We start from the raw sequence: 15694 nt of genomic DNA, 5'->3' as shown, positions 1-15694 counted from the left end.
CCTTTATGTTTCAAAGCACTATTGGCATGTTGTAGAGACAGAGTAACTTGACAGTAATTAGATGCCAAAGTTATGGAGCTTGGAACCACAGAAGCTGCAGTGGAAGCCAAATTATCCATTGTGAGGTCAATTAAGAAAACTCGCACACACACACACACACACACTCTCTCTCTCTCTCTCTCTCTCTCTCTCTCTCTCTCTCTCTCTCTCTCTCTCCCCCTCCGCCCCCTCTCACACGCATCCATACACATGCTGTTCATTAAAGGTTAAAGATACCTGTCTAATTACCAGGACTGTAACTGAGTGCTTTTTCATTCTTGACTCCTCCATCTGCAGACACTCTCAACAGCCACTTGCCTACACCATCGTACCAGGGTAGGTGAAAGCGTAAGAACACAAAAAAACAGGAAGCCAGCCCCTGACTGGAGTGAGGGAAAATGAAAACAGGTACGCTCCCTACTGTCTCTACAACAAACCCTCTCTTCAACGCAACACTCGGTAAGTAGGACAAAACCCTTTAAAAGCACAAAAGAAAAAGAAATGAAGAAAATAAAAACCAAAAGCTCTTCTCAAAATTCTGAAATATTTCAAAAGTAATTTTGCCCTCTGGATGTGTACAAGCTAATTGCAGTTTACTGCCAATGAAAACAAAAATCTAGACCCTAGGACCTTACTTTTTGGATGAATTTGTATATTTTCCTGCTTGGGTCTTCTGGGTCAGGTGCTTCTCCATCACGAATAGCACTCATAAGTGCCACCAGTTCTTTAGGGACGGACACCTAATCAAGGAGACAAATCATTTCTAGTAATAAACAAAAGCTTCTATGTGTCTTAAACTACATACGTAAAATAACCTTTTCCTGCCCTTGACTAATAAACAGACTTTGAATACAGAAAGTATATAAATATATATAAAGTATATATATCTATACAAAAAGTATATATATATATATATCGGTTTTATAAGTAAAATTAGCAATATGGAAAACTGGCTTCTTTAAAAGCAAACATGAATTTCTATCCATTCACCCATGTACATTAAGAGCAGAGTTTTGGTAGAAACTGGATTAAAATCCCAGTTCTGCCACCTACTAACTAACTGAACAAACTTGGGCAAATAAATATATCCCCTGAGCCTCAGTTTCCCCATCAAGTAAGTGTAAAACTTCAAAGGCTTGTTGCAAGAAATAAATAAGAGTCCAGCACCACACCTATTAATGGCGGCCACCATCCCTGCTCCCCCGACACTCATGAAACAGATTCAAAAGGACATTATACTCACTGTAGGACAGAAGAGTTTTGAACAACTTTGTTTGACACTTGGAGTTACAAATAGAGGAACCTTTTAAAAGTAGTAGCTGTGAAAAATTAAAATTTATTGCCAAAAACTGTCAAACAATTTTCTCTGGAAATCTGTATGGAAAAGACCCTTATAGGTCATTTAACTGTGTATCCTAGCTCCATGATTCTGAAAGTTTGATTTCTGACGAATGCCAGAATAAAGGACTCTCCCAAGTATTAATGATCAAGCAAGAATACATTCCAGTAGGGGCTAGAGTTTCATGTTCTTTTTGCATGGCTCAGGATGCAAAACTCTGATGAGGCAGGCACAGAATTAGGAGCTCCTGAACCAGTGCTACAACAATTATAGATTCTAAAGCACAAAAGCATTCAGGAAATAATGTGGTTTAGCCACCTTCCTTCATTTAGGTGGTGATACTTATATACATGAGCCAACTTAGGTTGTGAGGTCATAAAACTTGCTCACGGGTCACATCATTATTTATTTTTTTAGAAATGGGGTCTTGCTATGTTGCCCGGGCTGGCCTTGAACTTCTGGAATTCTTTGCCTCCAAGTATAATACATCATTGCACTATCCTAGGTGTAATTTGGTTGTGGGATGATTTGGGAAGTAAGAAGGCCCCATAAGTATGGGTTGGTACTCATTCTATTTGCTTGGTCTAAGTAGGTCTAGCCTCTGGTATATGGATTATTTTGTAATTACAGTCCACCTTTTCCAAAAAGGATTAGTGCTACCTACCAAAGGAGTAAGTTGGAATTGTATACAGACAAGTCTGGAATATATGCCCACTAGGTTTATATGGCTACAGAATGCACTTATAGAAACCTGAATCCTGCAAATGTCAATTTTTAAAAGTTAAATAAAAATTGTTCCTAAGTTCTTATTTTTAGATACAAGGTCTTGAATTCCTTTTTAAATGTCAGATTGGTTTCCATTTCCTTTTTTTCCACAGTTAAAATGTTTAAAACTGCTTTTAAAGTAGAGATTCAGAATGACTGCCACAGCCTCTTTTTTATATATTTCAGTAGAATTTCATTAAGAAAAATAATTGTAAGAGGAGGAGGAAAATAGGAAAATAAATAAATAAATAATTCTAGCTGTAAGAATTCAATTAGTATCTCTGCTTATCATTTATACTGTATTTGCTGATTTGCATCATTTAATTCAGCTAATAATTTGTAATAATTACCTCTGCAGTATAGGTTAATTTCACAGAAGGAGTGTCCTGACAAGGGAGGACTGCTCTGCAGTGGATGGCCTGAAAGAGGGAGAAACAAGAAGAAATAGTTATTTCTCTTATAAATCAAGTCATTAAGAAATCATTAAAAATTGCAGCATTGTTCTTAGACACTTAGACACACACACACACACACTTATTTATTTATTCATTTATTTATTTATTTAAAATAGGTCTCATTTCTTGGGATCTTTTAAAGTCCAAAAATAGATTCTTAGATTTTTCAAAATCAGATTTTCCACTTTAATCTGTGGTTAACTCTCACATTTCAGCTGAAGCATGGAGAAACTGTTAAGCAGTGTTTCCTACTTTGTGCTCTGGGTGACAGTAGTGCCCAGTGAGAAGCTTTTAGAAACCTGAGCAAAAGGGGCTCTGCAGTAAAACAGATCTGAGAAGCATGGCATACTGCACTGATGTCTTGCAGAGCCCCTGAACATTACACTCCGGAAGTCTCTGAAAAGACCTACAATAAAGAAACCTGTTTCTTACACTTACTTTAACACAAAACCCATTTCTCTCTGGTTTAACATCTAACGGGATGCCAGTGTCCTAATGAACACAGCCTGAAAAATGTTGCTATAGTCTTGACACTTCAATCTTGCAGCAAATCTTGAAAGTAAAAACAAAGATGCAAAGAAGGCAGAAAGAACAGTCTCTCTCAATACCATCTAGACATATTCATTCATATCACAGGCAAAGTGTTTCTCTACTGCCATACTAATCTGTTATTAACATTAGTTCTATCACTGTGAGAGCTCAGCACTGTGGGAGGCTCAGATGACAGAATTGCTTGAGCTCCAGAGTTTGAGACCAGCCTGGGGAACACAGTGAGACCCTACCTCTACACACACACAAATTAGCTAGGCATGGTGGTGCACACCCCATAGTCCCAGCTACTCAGGAGGCTGAGGTGAAAGGATAGTTTGAGCCCAGGAGTTACAGGCTGCAGTGACCCAATTTCCCACCAATGCACTATAGCCTGGGCAACACAGTAAGACCATGTCTCAAAAAAAAAAAAAAAAAAAAAAAGAGAACCTATAATTTTATACCTGGTCTGTAATAATTAACTGAGCTGAAATCTGTTTCCAATATTGCCAACATTGCTGCCAATAAGAAATGGAATATATTCAAAATTAACATTTTTATGACTCACAAATCTTGCATTTCTTGCCAACTTTAGTTAATAGACATTCTATTAAGAAACACTGCCTGAAAATCAGATATTCATGAGATACAGATTGTATAATTTGTGCAATCTTATGTAGAACATTATATCTCTTTTAGATTATTAAACTGAGGGTTTCTTCCATTAAAAAGATGTTTCAAGTGGCCACAGAAAGTAAACAGGTCTGATTCATTTGCTAATTCCTTTTTTTTTTTTTTTTTTTTTTGATGGAGTCTCACTCTGGGTAATTCCTTTTTAAAACTGACTTGTATTCAAATTTGAGCCTAACACACAGGAATGCTGGGAGGATGAAACATACAAAGAACCTAGCACAGTGCTTGGAAATATAGCAAATGTTTAATGAAGTCAGTTCCTTTAATTATAAATTACTTGATTATTATGAAAAGTACGTCTTTTTTTTTTTCAGAAGGCACTCTGAAATGCATTATCCTTGTGACAGCTTGTCTCTAATTGTATGGCTCTTTACCCTTAATTTTAAAACAGAAAATAGAAGTAGTTCAAGTCATGCAATTTTAAAGGTACAACTAATATATTTATATAATATGTTTGTAAAAGTTTAAGAAAAATATGGAAAAGCTACATTCCATAGCTTTCCATATTCAATGGTGGTTACCATATTCACCACTACATTCAATGGTGGTTACCTCTGGGCAATGGCGTCTGGCAAACGTTTGGAAATTAAGTCTTTCACTTTCCATTTCTTTACTATTAGCATTTTTCATAACCAGTACCTGTTATTTATTAATTTTTTTCCTTCCATTTTCTGACTATTTACTGAATACCTACTCTCTGCCAAGTTCTAAGCAGACCTAGAAAGTCCAATGTAGGTAGACATATTTGCAAACTGAAAGAAGCTTCTTATTTAAAGTAATGCATAATGCATGAGTGTATTCACAGTGAACGACAAAATGCAGACACATAATTTGTCTATGTTTTTGTAAGATAAATTAAAACATTACATTAGGTAAAACCCACATAACATAAAACCACTGTTCATTTTGCTTCATTCAACCCTATGTGCTGGGAATTTTCTGCATCAGAAATCATTCTGGAATCCTTTTTACCTGGCACTGACTAAAGAGGTATGGGTGTTCCTTCCCAGAAGTCTGTTCAGGAGTGAGCCACTGAAGAGCAGAAGATTTTGGAGAGGTCTCAAAGGAGATTTCTACAACAATTTCTTGATTTCTGTATGAAACAAATAACTGTATTAGTAGAGTATAATTCCATCTAGTTAAAATTTAAACTCATAATACATACACTGAATAATATAAGTCACATAGTATGCATTCTCTGACTGACAGTAAGCTCCAGAAATGCTGCATCCTCAGTGGGTAAGCCTCCTCTCAGTTTTCCTTCCCAAATCCCTGCCTTTGGGTCCTCTGACATCTCCCATGCTAATTGCTAGCAAAGGCATAATGTGGGTTGAGTTCCCCATTGTGTGTCACTTACTTTGCATCTGTGATATCATTTAATCTTTTTGGGTTTTTTTTGGTAGTAAGTCTCACTCTGTTGCCCAGGCTGGAGTGCAGCGGCACAATCTCGGCTCACTGCAGTCTGCACCTCCTGGGTTCAGGCGATTCATTTGCCTCAGCTTCCTGAGTAGCTGGGACTACACACGCGTGCCACTAAGCCCAGCTAATTTTTGTATTTTCTTTTTTTTAGTAGAGACAGGTTTTCACCATGTTGGCCAGGATGGTCTTGATTTCCTGACCTTGTAATCTGCCTGCCTCAGCCTCCCAAAGTGCTGGGGTTACAGGCGTGAGCCACCACACCCGGCGTCATTTAATCTTTTATTAGAGTGGAAAAGTGAAAGAAATCATTTTGGAGTTTCAACTACCACAGCAGCAGGTGCCACAGCATGACAGAGAGCAGTGCTAGTCTGCAAAGTGTGATTCAACTGAGAGTCAGCATTGCAAAACTTTCAGAGTCATTTTTATGTCCATTGAATCTAATAATTAAAAAATGTGTGCTTGTATTTCATCTCTTCCTCCTATTTCATTTTTATTGCATTTTACAAAAGTATTAGTCTATGGCAGATTGAAGAGGATAAAAACTAGTCTTTTATCCCAGACAGCTTGAGAAGCACTGATAATAAGGTAACAGCAAGAGCTTTAGAGACCAGCAGCCCTGCCCATGTTCGGATCCTGACTCTACCACTCACTGGTACTATAAACTTGGGCAAATTATTTGACCTCCCTATGCCACCGTTTCCTTGTGGAATGGGGTGAATAACATCTACCTCACAAGTTAGACTTAAGGATTTCCCTTCTCTTAAAAGGAAAGAGAAGGCATGAAAACACTGGCCACTGAATAACTGGGGTAGATCACCCTTGTTCTAGGCCACTAGTTTTCACCCTTTTTCCCTTCCCCAATATATCAAGAAGTGGCATATACAGGACAATTCTGGTTGCTGCTTTCTTGAGTAAGTTATTTCTGTAAGGTTCCCTTTCCTCATCTTTAAGTGTAGATCATACCAACAGGGTCACTGTAAGACTCAGATAAAAGAACGCATTTAGGCCGGGCGTGGTGGCTCAAGCCTGTAATCTCAGCACTTTGGGAGGCCGAGGTGGGTGGATCACGAGGTCGAGAGATCGAGACCATCCTGGTCAACATGGTGAAACCCCTGTCTCTACTAAAAATACAAAAAATTAGCTGGGCGTGGTGGCACGTGCCTGTAATCCCAGCTACTCAGGAGGCTGAGGCAGGAGAATTGCCTGAACCCGGGAGGCGGAGGTTGCAGTGAGCCAAGATCGCGCCATTGCACTCCAGCCTGGGTAACAAGAGCAAAACTCCGTCTCAAAAAAAAAAAAGAATGCATTTAAAGCACTTATCCCAAGATTGCAACACCATAACAGTTCTACCTTTGGCATTATCATTGTCCCATTCATAAATGCAGCTGGCCTCTGCGGCAAGGGCAAGGAATGCACAGCTTGTAAAAGTTGCCCAGGTTGGCCGGGTGCGGTGGCTTACACCTGTAATCCCAGCACTTTGGGAGGCCAAGGCGGGTGGATCACAAGGTCAAGAGATCGAGACCATCCTTGGTCAACATGGTGAAACCCCATCTCTACTAAAAATACAAATAATTAGCTGGGCATGGTGGCGCGTGCCTGTAATCCCAGCTACTCAGGAGGCTGAGGCAGGAGAATTGCCTGAACCCAGGAGGCGGAGGTTGCGGTGAGCCGAGATCGCGCCATTGCACTCCAGCCTGGGTAACAAGAGCGAAACTCCACCTCAAAAAAAAAAAAAAAAGAGGTAGGCTCTGTCTCAAAAAAGTTGCCCAGGTTATCTTGAAATGCCTCCTTACGAGGCATGCCCCCACCATCACTCTAGGTATTACTGAAAGGATGAATCATTTAAAAACTAACAGTTCCCAAAGTCGTTGCTGTGAGGAGTATAGACAAACAATGTTTTTAGTATCCTCAGTATATAAAATTGTAACTGCTGTACCAACTGTAATCCGAACAGATCAGCAGTAGTATACCAATCATTACATATTTACAAACTAAATTTTAAAAAGGAAAAACATCTATATTAGTTAAAAATATGTTCCCCCACTATTTAGCTATAAAAGAGAAAGATCACAACATTCATACTTGCTCAAAGCGATAGGAAGAGAGATTTCCATTGGCGATCCCTTGTAACTTTGTCTTTCTCCAAGAGCATATTTGACTTCTTGTCCGTTGATCACTACTTTTTCTATTGTAAGGTCCTTTGTATCCAAAACCTAAAATTAGTATTTTTAAATAGTAAGAAAATTATTTTATTTACCAGAAAAAAAAAAAAAAACTAGTATTAGATACAGATTACAACAACTAGTTGCTTGTGGAGAGTAAAATACAGAGTGAAATTACAAGAATTAAAGGAGTCAAAAGTTAGTCTAGGTCTCATTTTTTCGGACTCTAAGCGTCCTGAAAATTTTGGGGTTCTAAGATTTGCATATATATTGTTAAGTAACCCTAGGACAGTCACACAAATTTGGGGCTTTAAAGTAACAGTCAAATCTAAATCAAAATACGTTTGCTTCTGTCTCCGAAAATTTTCTCTATTACGAAAAACTTTACCTATAACTTAAGTTTCTTTCACTCTGGCTCCTCAATATACTACACAATATATTCCTTCCTAGAACTCATGTAGTCCAACTTCCGTGTACTTTCAACCTTTGCATTTGTTAAGCAAATCAGCAGACTGTGTATCACTGTTGCTGTATATCTAGAAAAAGCCCAACCTGGTATGGCAACTTGGACCAAATGATTCTGCAGAGAGTTGGGGGGCCCTATCTACTTGCCATGGCCAATTAATGTCAACTAACTGCTTTGGGCAGGAGTGGCAATAAGTGTCGGAGTATTTCTATCCCCTAAATCCTGAGCCCTAGAAATCATAACCTTTAATTATTTCTCAACTAATCTCCTATCCTAGAATCTTGAACATTTCTATGCCACAAGACTGAGGTTCCTAACCATAAACAAAATTCTACTTGATGGATCTACCCACTAACTATTCTAGTTTTCCCCCTTCCTTTTTTGAGACGGGAGTCTCACTGTGTTGCTCAGGCTGGAGTGCAGTGGCACAATCTCGGCTCACTGCAACCTCCGTCTCCTGGGCTCAAGCGATTCACCTGCCTCAGCCTCCCAAGTAGCTGAGATTACAGGAATGCACCACTATGCCCAGCTAATTTTTGTATTTTTAGTAGAGAGGGAGTTTTACCATGTTGCCCAGGCTAGTCTTAAACTCCTGACCTCAGGTGATCCACCAACTTTGCCTCCCAAAGTGCTAGGATTACAGGCACGAGCCACCCCGTCCAGCCCCTCCTTCCTTTCTTAACCTCCAAGGACAATCTATGGCTGCCTCTTCTACTTCCTCATCAATCATTCTCCCTCTCCCCTTCTTCAATCTGGCTTCTAGCTCCTTTGCTAGGGAAAGGGCAGCCCCCACCCCAATCAACAAAGTATTTTCTGTCCAATAACGTTGACCTCTGTCTACTCACAGCCCTTATGGACCATGTCATCTGGTTAAAACCCCTTCCTTCGCTTCTTTGCCTGGACACATAAATCACAAATGGTTTTTTGTCTATTTTTTTTTTCCTTTCCCCTTATTTATTCCAATTCCCAAATATGGCTATATCCCAATGTTCCAGGCCCGGTCCTTTGATTTTCTTGCCATATCCTTCACTCCCTAGCTCTTACTCATGCCCACATCTTCAACTAGTATCTCTGTGAAGATGCCTGCCATTCTATTTCTACAGCTGCATACCCTCCCCAGGACCGCAGTCTAATTGCCTGCTCAACATTCCCATGGGACATAGCACCTCACATTGAATAGGCTCCTAAAAATTCCAAACATGACTTTTATACTCCCTAAATCAGCTTCCTTCCCAGATTTCTTGATTCTGTTAAAAGAATTCTTCCAGTCACCTAAGGTATGATCCCAGTTCCTAATCCCATGCAGCCACTTAGAAGTTGTTCTTTCACAATGTCTTCATAACTTTTCCTTTCCTTCCACTGCTATCCCAGGTCAGGCCCTGGACTGGTAGAACTGCTTTCCATCAGATCTCCCTACCTCTGGCATTTTTTTTTTTCCTTTTCTGAAATCTGGCCTGGCTATAAGGCCAAGAACCCGCCATTTCCAAGCTGCCCCTCTTTTATATTAGCTAACCAGGCATAATAAGTTTAAAAATTGTCACAAGGACAATCACTAAACTTGATTCCCACCTCCCTGGAGTCAACAATTTTTGTTTGGGAAGAAATTTTCATCCTGGTTTGTTTTCCTTTTTTTATTTTTTTAAGAAGGCTGAAGTTGATATGAGAGTACCATCTGTTTCCCTCCTAATGGGCAATTATTTATTTCAGGACACTTTCTTTTAGGGTACTGCATCTGTTATCCTTACTATAAATTAGTAGAGGATATGGTTTATAGCTTATTAAAAATAATAGGGTTACTTCTTCATATTCTAGTACCTCTCTAGTCTCTTCATACCTAGTTCTGAATAGCTATTCAAAATAGCTAATTTGTTTTAAAAACTTGAGTACATTGTATTTATAACAACTCATGCTTATATAGATAAATTAACTTAGTCATTTCCCAGTGGAACATATTGTGTTTTCTATATTGCCTTAACTTTCCAAATCTGTTCAGAATCAGAAGTGTCACAGTGTCATAGGGACAACTATTTTTTTATGAAACCTTTTGATATCCCCTGTGTTTGTTATAGCAGTTGGCCCTACCCTTTCCTATAAGACTTATTATACTGCATTATAATGATTTCTTTTTCCATTAGACTGAGGCTTCTAAAACAGAGAATGTTACTTAGGTCTGTAGTCACAGGCTTTAGCACTGTGTCTCAAAAATACTAGGTGTCAATTAATGCATGAAGCAGATCCTAGACCAAGAGAAAAGAAAAAATGCAATGTTTAAGCTGTATATCTCAAGTCCTAAGCCTCAACTATCATTTGCAAATTACTTTTGAAAATTCCCCTTCAAATTTCAGTGACATTATTTTTTAAAAATTGGTCAAAAATTATAATAAGAAAGAAAAATACAGAAAACTAGAGAGTGGACAAGTTGGATTTGGTACTTTTTTTTTTTTTTTGAGACGGAGTTTTGCTCTTGTTACCCAGGCTGGAGTGCAATGGCGCGATCTCGGCTCACCGCAACCTCCGCCTCCTGGGTTCAAGCAATTCTCCTGCCTCAGCCTCCTGAGTAGCTGGGATTACAGGCATGGGCCACCATGCCCAGCTAATTTTTTGTATTTTTAGTAGAGAAGGGGTTTCACCATGTTGACCAGGATGGTCTCAATCTCTTGACCTCGTGATCCACCCTCCTCGGCCTCCCAAAGTGCTGGGATTACAGGCTTGAGCCACCGCGCCCGGCTGGATTTGGTACTTTTTAAGAAACATTTGTTAAGCATCAACTACGTGCAAGGCCAAGATGCTGATATATAGTTAAAAGAGAAAGCTCTACTAGTGATGGGATATAATTTGCTATATTTCACAGTATACTCTTTGAACACTGCCCCCCGCCCCCCAAACCCTCCAAAAATCAGTTGTACTTCTTGGCAGCTGATCAGTTCAGATGGAGTATATATCTGATTCCTTTTTTGCACAGGCTAGTAGGAAGCTCCGTGTCAACCCTGTGGCCCACTTCTTTTAATGTATAGAGGGCTTTATGATGTGGATTTTGTTTCTCCTATCCTTATTCTCTCTTCCTCCAAATTATTTAATTATTTTTTATCTTATACTATATATGTTGCTTCAAGCAGTCTCCATTCTTTCTAGAACAAAGCAGAGTTTTTAAAAAAAAGCTTTATGCCGCATTATGATGTCTGTATTTACATTTTCTACTTTCTATCCACAGGGATATGATGGGAGGGGGGAGGAAACATGGGTTTATGGGTGAAACACAAAACTAAAACTAAAAACCACCTCGATTTGATTCCCAATCAGCCACTTACTTAGTGAAGACAAGACGGTTTGCAGTCAGAGACACCTATTGTTCAGCTGCTGGCTTCTGCCTTGGCTGTGACACTAAAACCTCTTTGAGCCACAAACCAAAAGAACACCTACATATTTCTGAAAGTTTCAATGAAAAGAAACAAATGTTTCAAAGTCATCATCAATTGGGAGGATCAAATGTCAGTGTAAATAAACCAAAATTTGAAAAGAATTTTAGAAAGCTGAGAATTTGTCTGATTAAGCAATTCCTCAACATCACAGACTCCAAGAATGGAGAGGAAAAGAAGACATGACGTCTCTCTTCACTCAGCACTGGTACTGCATGGGTCTTCCCATCTCACCTCTGAAATACAGCTTGCACTATTATCATTGTAGCCCATGTTAAGCTTAAACACTGTTTTCTAATTGAATTCCTCCATTAATCAAACTTCTGAATGTCCTCTACATGCCAGAAATAGACTATAGTAGGAATTTGAGATACAAAGAGTTATGAAACAGTCCCTACATTCAAGAGTCCATAGTTTACTGGAGGAAAGAAACAAGTTAATTTTAAATAAATATTAATTAATAAGGATAAGCTTCTGGTCTAAGATTTTTGTCATAAGTAAGCAAGCAATTATAAACAGATGTCATTTTGTACTATAAACTGCCTTCCTTGTATAAAATCTAACTTCTTATAATTCCAGGCTTCAATCTGCTAAACAGACATGCCAACCAGAAATCATAATTTTAAAATATTACTTTTCTCTAGATTTGGGGAATGTTAAAACAATGAGCAGGATTTTAGATTGGGATATTCTTTTCAAAATTTAAACATCCTGATTCTTGCTTACTTATAGAATAGAGGGAAAGTTTTTATTTTACAAAAGTGATGAGAACACATGGACACACAGTGGGGAACACACACTCTAGCGCCTATTGGAGGTTGGAGGGTAGGAGAAGGGAGAGGATAAGGAAAAATAACTAATGGGTACTCGGCTTAATACCTGGACGACAAAATAATCTGTACAACAACCCCTCATGACACAAGTTTACCTATATAACAGACCTGCACATGTACACCTCAACTTCAAATAGTAATTTTTTTAAGGTTTTTATTTTACAAAACAGAGGTGAGTGTGAGGCCATATTAAGCAGCAAACAGCTATTAAAATGTTCGTTCGTTTAATGAGGAGAAACTGCATTGAAGTAGGACTTCAGTCTTGCCCGAAGTTGCTACTGCAATTAAAGATAGCTGGTAGTTCAAGAAGACCAAAGTGCAATGTTCAAGGAAATAGATACCTTCTTACTTATAATACCTTTATTTTCTTTTGTATAGTACTTTTGGTGATTACATATCAGTATATAGAGGAATCAACCTATTTTTCAAATAAATGAGTTTAGCAAAATGTTAAAGGACAAAGAATAAGAAAGTTAAGTACTTATTAGTTCGTATTAATGAAATCAAATTGCAGATCTATTACACAAATAGGAAAAAGAGGCCTGAAACCCACCAATTCTTATTTGCCTGATCTGATCTGATTGCTTATTGATGTGCTTTAAGAGATTTCACCATGCTATACTGTGTAAAATACACGTGTAGCATCCTGCCCTGGTGAAGAAGCCGAACTTGGCTATCTTTTCATGACACTCTTATTTCTAAAATGCTCTTCTATGAAATTCTTCAGGTGAAAGGTACAAACCAAATACAATTTGAGCAGGAATATTAAATACAGGTTAAATGATACAGGTAAAATCATTGAATAACATTCCATGAATCGACACTCTTTCTTCATTCCAGTGGTTAGAGAGTTTGTAGAAAGACGTGTTTTCTAAGTGAAATAACTACTTGGCTCCTTGGAACCAACTATTAATAAAGCGTACTGAATCATCCTTAGAAAACTTGAATGTCCCACCCGTCCTTAAATTATCAGAAGATAAGAAAGCTGATAAGAGTCAAAGGTAAAAAGGACCCTGAAGAGAAAGAGCTGCGCCCTGAAGTTAGCAAGCAGGAACTGAAGTTTCAAAGCAGAGCGGAGAGAAGAGGCCTGCCCGGGGCTGGGAATCCTAAGGGGCTTGAGAACGACTAGCAGGGAGATCCAGGGAACTGGGAAGGAGACGGATAGGTGGTGCCCTGCATAACTGTGCATTGAAATAAGGGTTCCAGGGAGGGAACCGTGGGATCAGGGATCGACAGTACATGGGATCCGAGGCTTGGGTAAGGCTGTTGGCCGAGAAGGTGCGCAGGGGGCTGGGTTTTCCTGGGCCTGAGATGGGGGTTGTGGGCCGCAGGCCGAGGCACTGAGGAGGCCATGGAGTAATTAGAGCCGGGAACTAGGATTACGAGGATACCGCAAAGGTGACACCTAAGGGCTGGGTGAGTTGAGAGGAGTGGACTAGGCGCTCGGATGCGCCGTAGGGACTAGAGAGAGGATCCCGGCAAGGAGCTAAGGAGACTTAGGTACAAACGGGCGGGTGAGGGGAGGGATGCAGAGGCGTGAGTTGGGTTGAGAGGGGATTGCTGTGGGAGAGCTGAGGACTGAAGACGAAGTGCCGAACATGAGTTGGGTGGAGGCTACGGAAGAGCAGATGTAGACGTGGGGCTGGGCAGGGACCGCCGCGAGGTGAGCCGGAGATCCGGGAGCCCGCAGGGAAGAAGAACGATGGGCGAGGGGCGGGGGGGCCGGGAGAGGCGGGCACTGGGCAGGCGCCCCACCATACCAGGCTGCGCAGATTGTCCTCCTGAGACTGAACCGTGAGCGCTGCAGTCCCGGTCAGCGTCCGGCGAGTAAAGTCGACGCTGCAGCGCAGATGCAGGTGCTTGGTCCGGCAGACGGAAGCCGGAGAGGCCAACGAACAGGTATCCACTACCTCGGGCATGGCTCTGGGGGATCACGCCGCACAGCGACCCACACCAGAAAACTCTTCGATTGAGAGAACCTGAGGGAATGAGATTAAAAAAAAAAAAAAAAAAAAAAAAAAAGAGGAGGGATTCGCGGTGCACGCCGGGAAAGGAAGTTTCTTAAAGTCAGAGAAACCTGTGGTGATGGCGGCGAAGGAACTACAAGTTCCATGGTGCAGCGCGGCAAGCGTGCGCTTGGCTACCTGGGAGCGTGTCTGTTAGGGGTGCTGGGAGGGGCTGAGAGTGCTCCAGGAGCTGGAGAAGAGGAGGAGAGTCAGGGCAGTTAGAAGGGTGGCCTGAGGGAATTGATGAGACATAGAGAGGGAGATAAAACTGAACAGTACCATTTTGCCTCTGTTCAACTTGGGTGGAAGATGTAGTGGCAAACATAAGAAAATCAAAGTCATTGGTCGTTGCGTTTAGCGAGGTCGGGGCGGGGCGGAGCGAAAACGTAGAAAAGGTCTTTCAGAAGGCCTTCTAACAGGCAGTTCCTCGTTAGTATAGTGGTGAGTATCCCCGCCTGTCACGCGGGAGACCGGGGTTCGATTCCCCGACGGGGAGATGCGACAGTTATTTTCTTTCAGCTGTAGCTCAAGATTTAAAGAGCTGCTTTGTCAGTTTAAGTGTTTATTACATACATACCGAGACCCTGCAGATCTCAAACGGAGAAAGCCAACATTCCCATCTTAGAAACTAAAGATTTTCTATAAAAGTTATGCACCAGCCACAATGGGAGTGCAGAGGTGGGACATCTATCTGAGCTCTGGGCCCCTTGTGGCAGGTGAAGGAGGGCCGAAGGATGCCTTGCCTTTAGGGTTGGGCCTCAAAATTAAAACTGGAAAAATTGGAAGAGGCTAGGTTTTGAAAAACCTTAAACAGCTGGCCTTTTAATCCTGGGTGCATCAGTGGGGGACCCATTGAAGACTTTTCATCAGGGGACTGATACGCGTGGTCAGACTCATATTATAAAATGCAGTATCAAAACCGGAAGCAGGAGATTTAGGAAACTTAAAATGGCTCAATCAGAAAATGCTGGAGGCCTGACATAGGTAAGTTAGGATAGAGGGTAAGGAATGAATGGAAGAAAACTTTCATAGGTGGATTCACAGATTGAGAGGAGCCTAAGGGGGCCCAGCTTCAGTGGCTGGGTAGTCATTAACCAGAGATAGTAGTCTGTATGAAGAGGGCAGTATATTAGGCTGTACTTGGCATTGCTATAAATACCTGAGACTGGGTAATTTATAAGAAAAGAGGCTTAACTGGCTTACAGTTATGCAGGCTGTATAAGAAGCATAGCTCGGGTATCTGCTTCTGAGTAGGCCTCAGGAAAGCTTACAATCATGGCAAAAGGTAAAGGTGGTGCAGGTCTTTACACGGCCCAAGGAGAAGCAAGAGACAGAGAGAGAGTGGAGGACCAGCGCCACACACTTAATCAGATCTCAAGACCTCACTGTGGCGAGGACAGCACCAGGCCACAAGGGATCTACCCCCCATGACCCAAGCATCTCCCACCAGGCTCCACCTCCAACAGTGAAGATTATAATTCAACATGAGATTTGGTAGGGACATATATTCAAACTAAATCCAACAGATTTAACGGGAAGATGCTAAATTCAATTTTGAACGTACGAAATTTGA

At 40.7% G+C, this 15694-nt stretch overlaps 1 protein-coding gene and 1 non-coding gene across 5 annotated transcripts in view; one reads left to right on the top strand and one right to left on the bottom strand.

Annotated features, from left to right (window-relative positions):
• LTA4H (leukotriene A4 hydrolase) overlaps positions 1–14117 on the bottom strand; it is a 38389-nt gene extending 24272 nt beyond the window's left edge. For 3 of the 4 annotated variants that reach the window (XM_003929587.4, XM_010340180.3, XM_074402390.1), the window contains exons 1-5: positions 13876–14117; positions 7321–7451; positions 4792–4912; positions 2494–2562; positions 675–779 (exon numbers count right to left, since the gene is read on the bottom strand). In XM_003929587.4, the coding sequence (XP_003929636.1) occupies positions 675–779; positions 2494–2562; positions 4792–4912; positions 7321–7451; positions 13876–14034 (585 nt within the window). In that variant the 5' untranslated portion in view covers positions 14035–14117. Of the gene's footprint in view, positions 1–674; positions 780–2493; positions 2563–4791; positions 4913–7320; positions 7452–11174; positions 12530–13875 lie in introns of those variants that run through there. The other variant, XM_010340181.2, reaches the window with a different exon arrangement.
• A 428-nt stretch (positions 14118–14545) lies between these two features.
• Positions 14546–14617, top strand: TRNAD-GUC (transfer RNA aspartic acid (anticodon GUC)). The gene has a single exon. It is a non-coding gene; the product is annotated as a tRNA-Asp (tRNA).
• The last annotated feature ends 1077 nt before the right edge of the window (positions 14618–15694 follow it).

Source organism: Saimiri boliviensis, chromosome 7 (assembly GCF_048565385.1).
Source record: "Saimiri boliviensis isolate mSaiBol1 chromosome 7, mSaiBol1.pri, whole genome shotgun sequence".
NCBI lineage: Eukaryota > Metazoa > Chordata > Mammalia > Primates > Cebidae > Saimiri > Saimiri boliviensis.
Note: the sequence above shows the minus strand (reverse complement) of the source record. Positions and strands in the feature narration are given on the sequence as shown.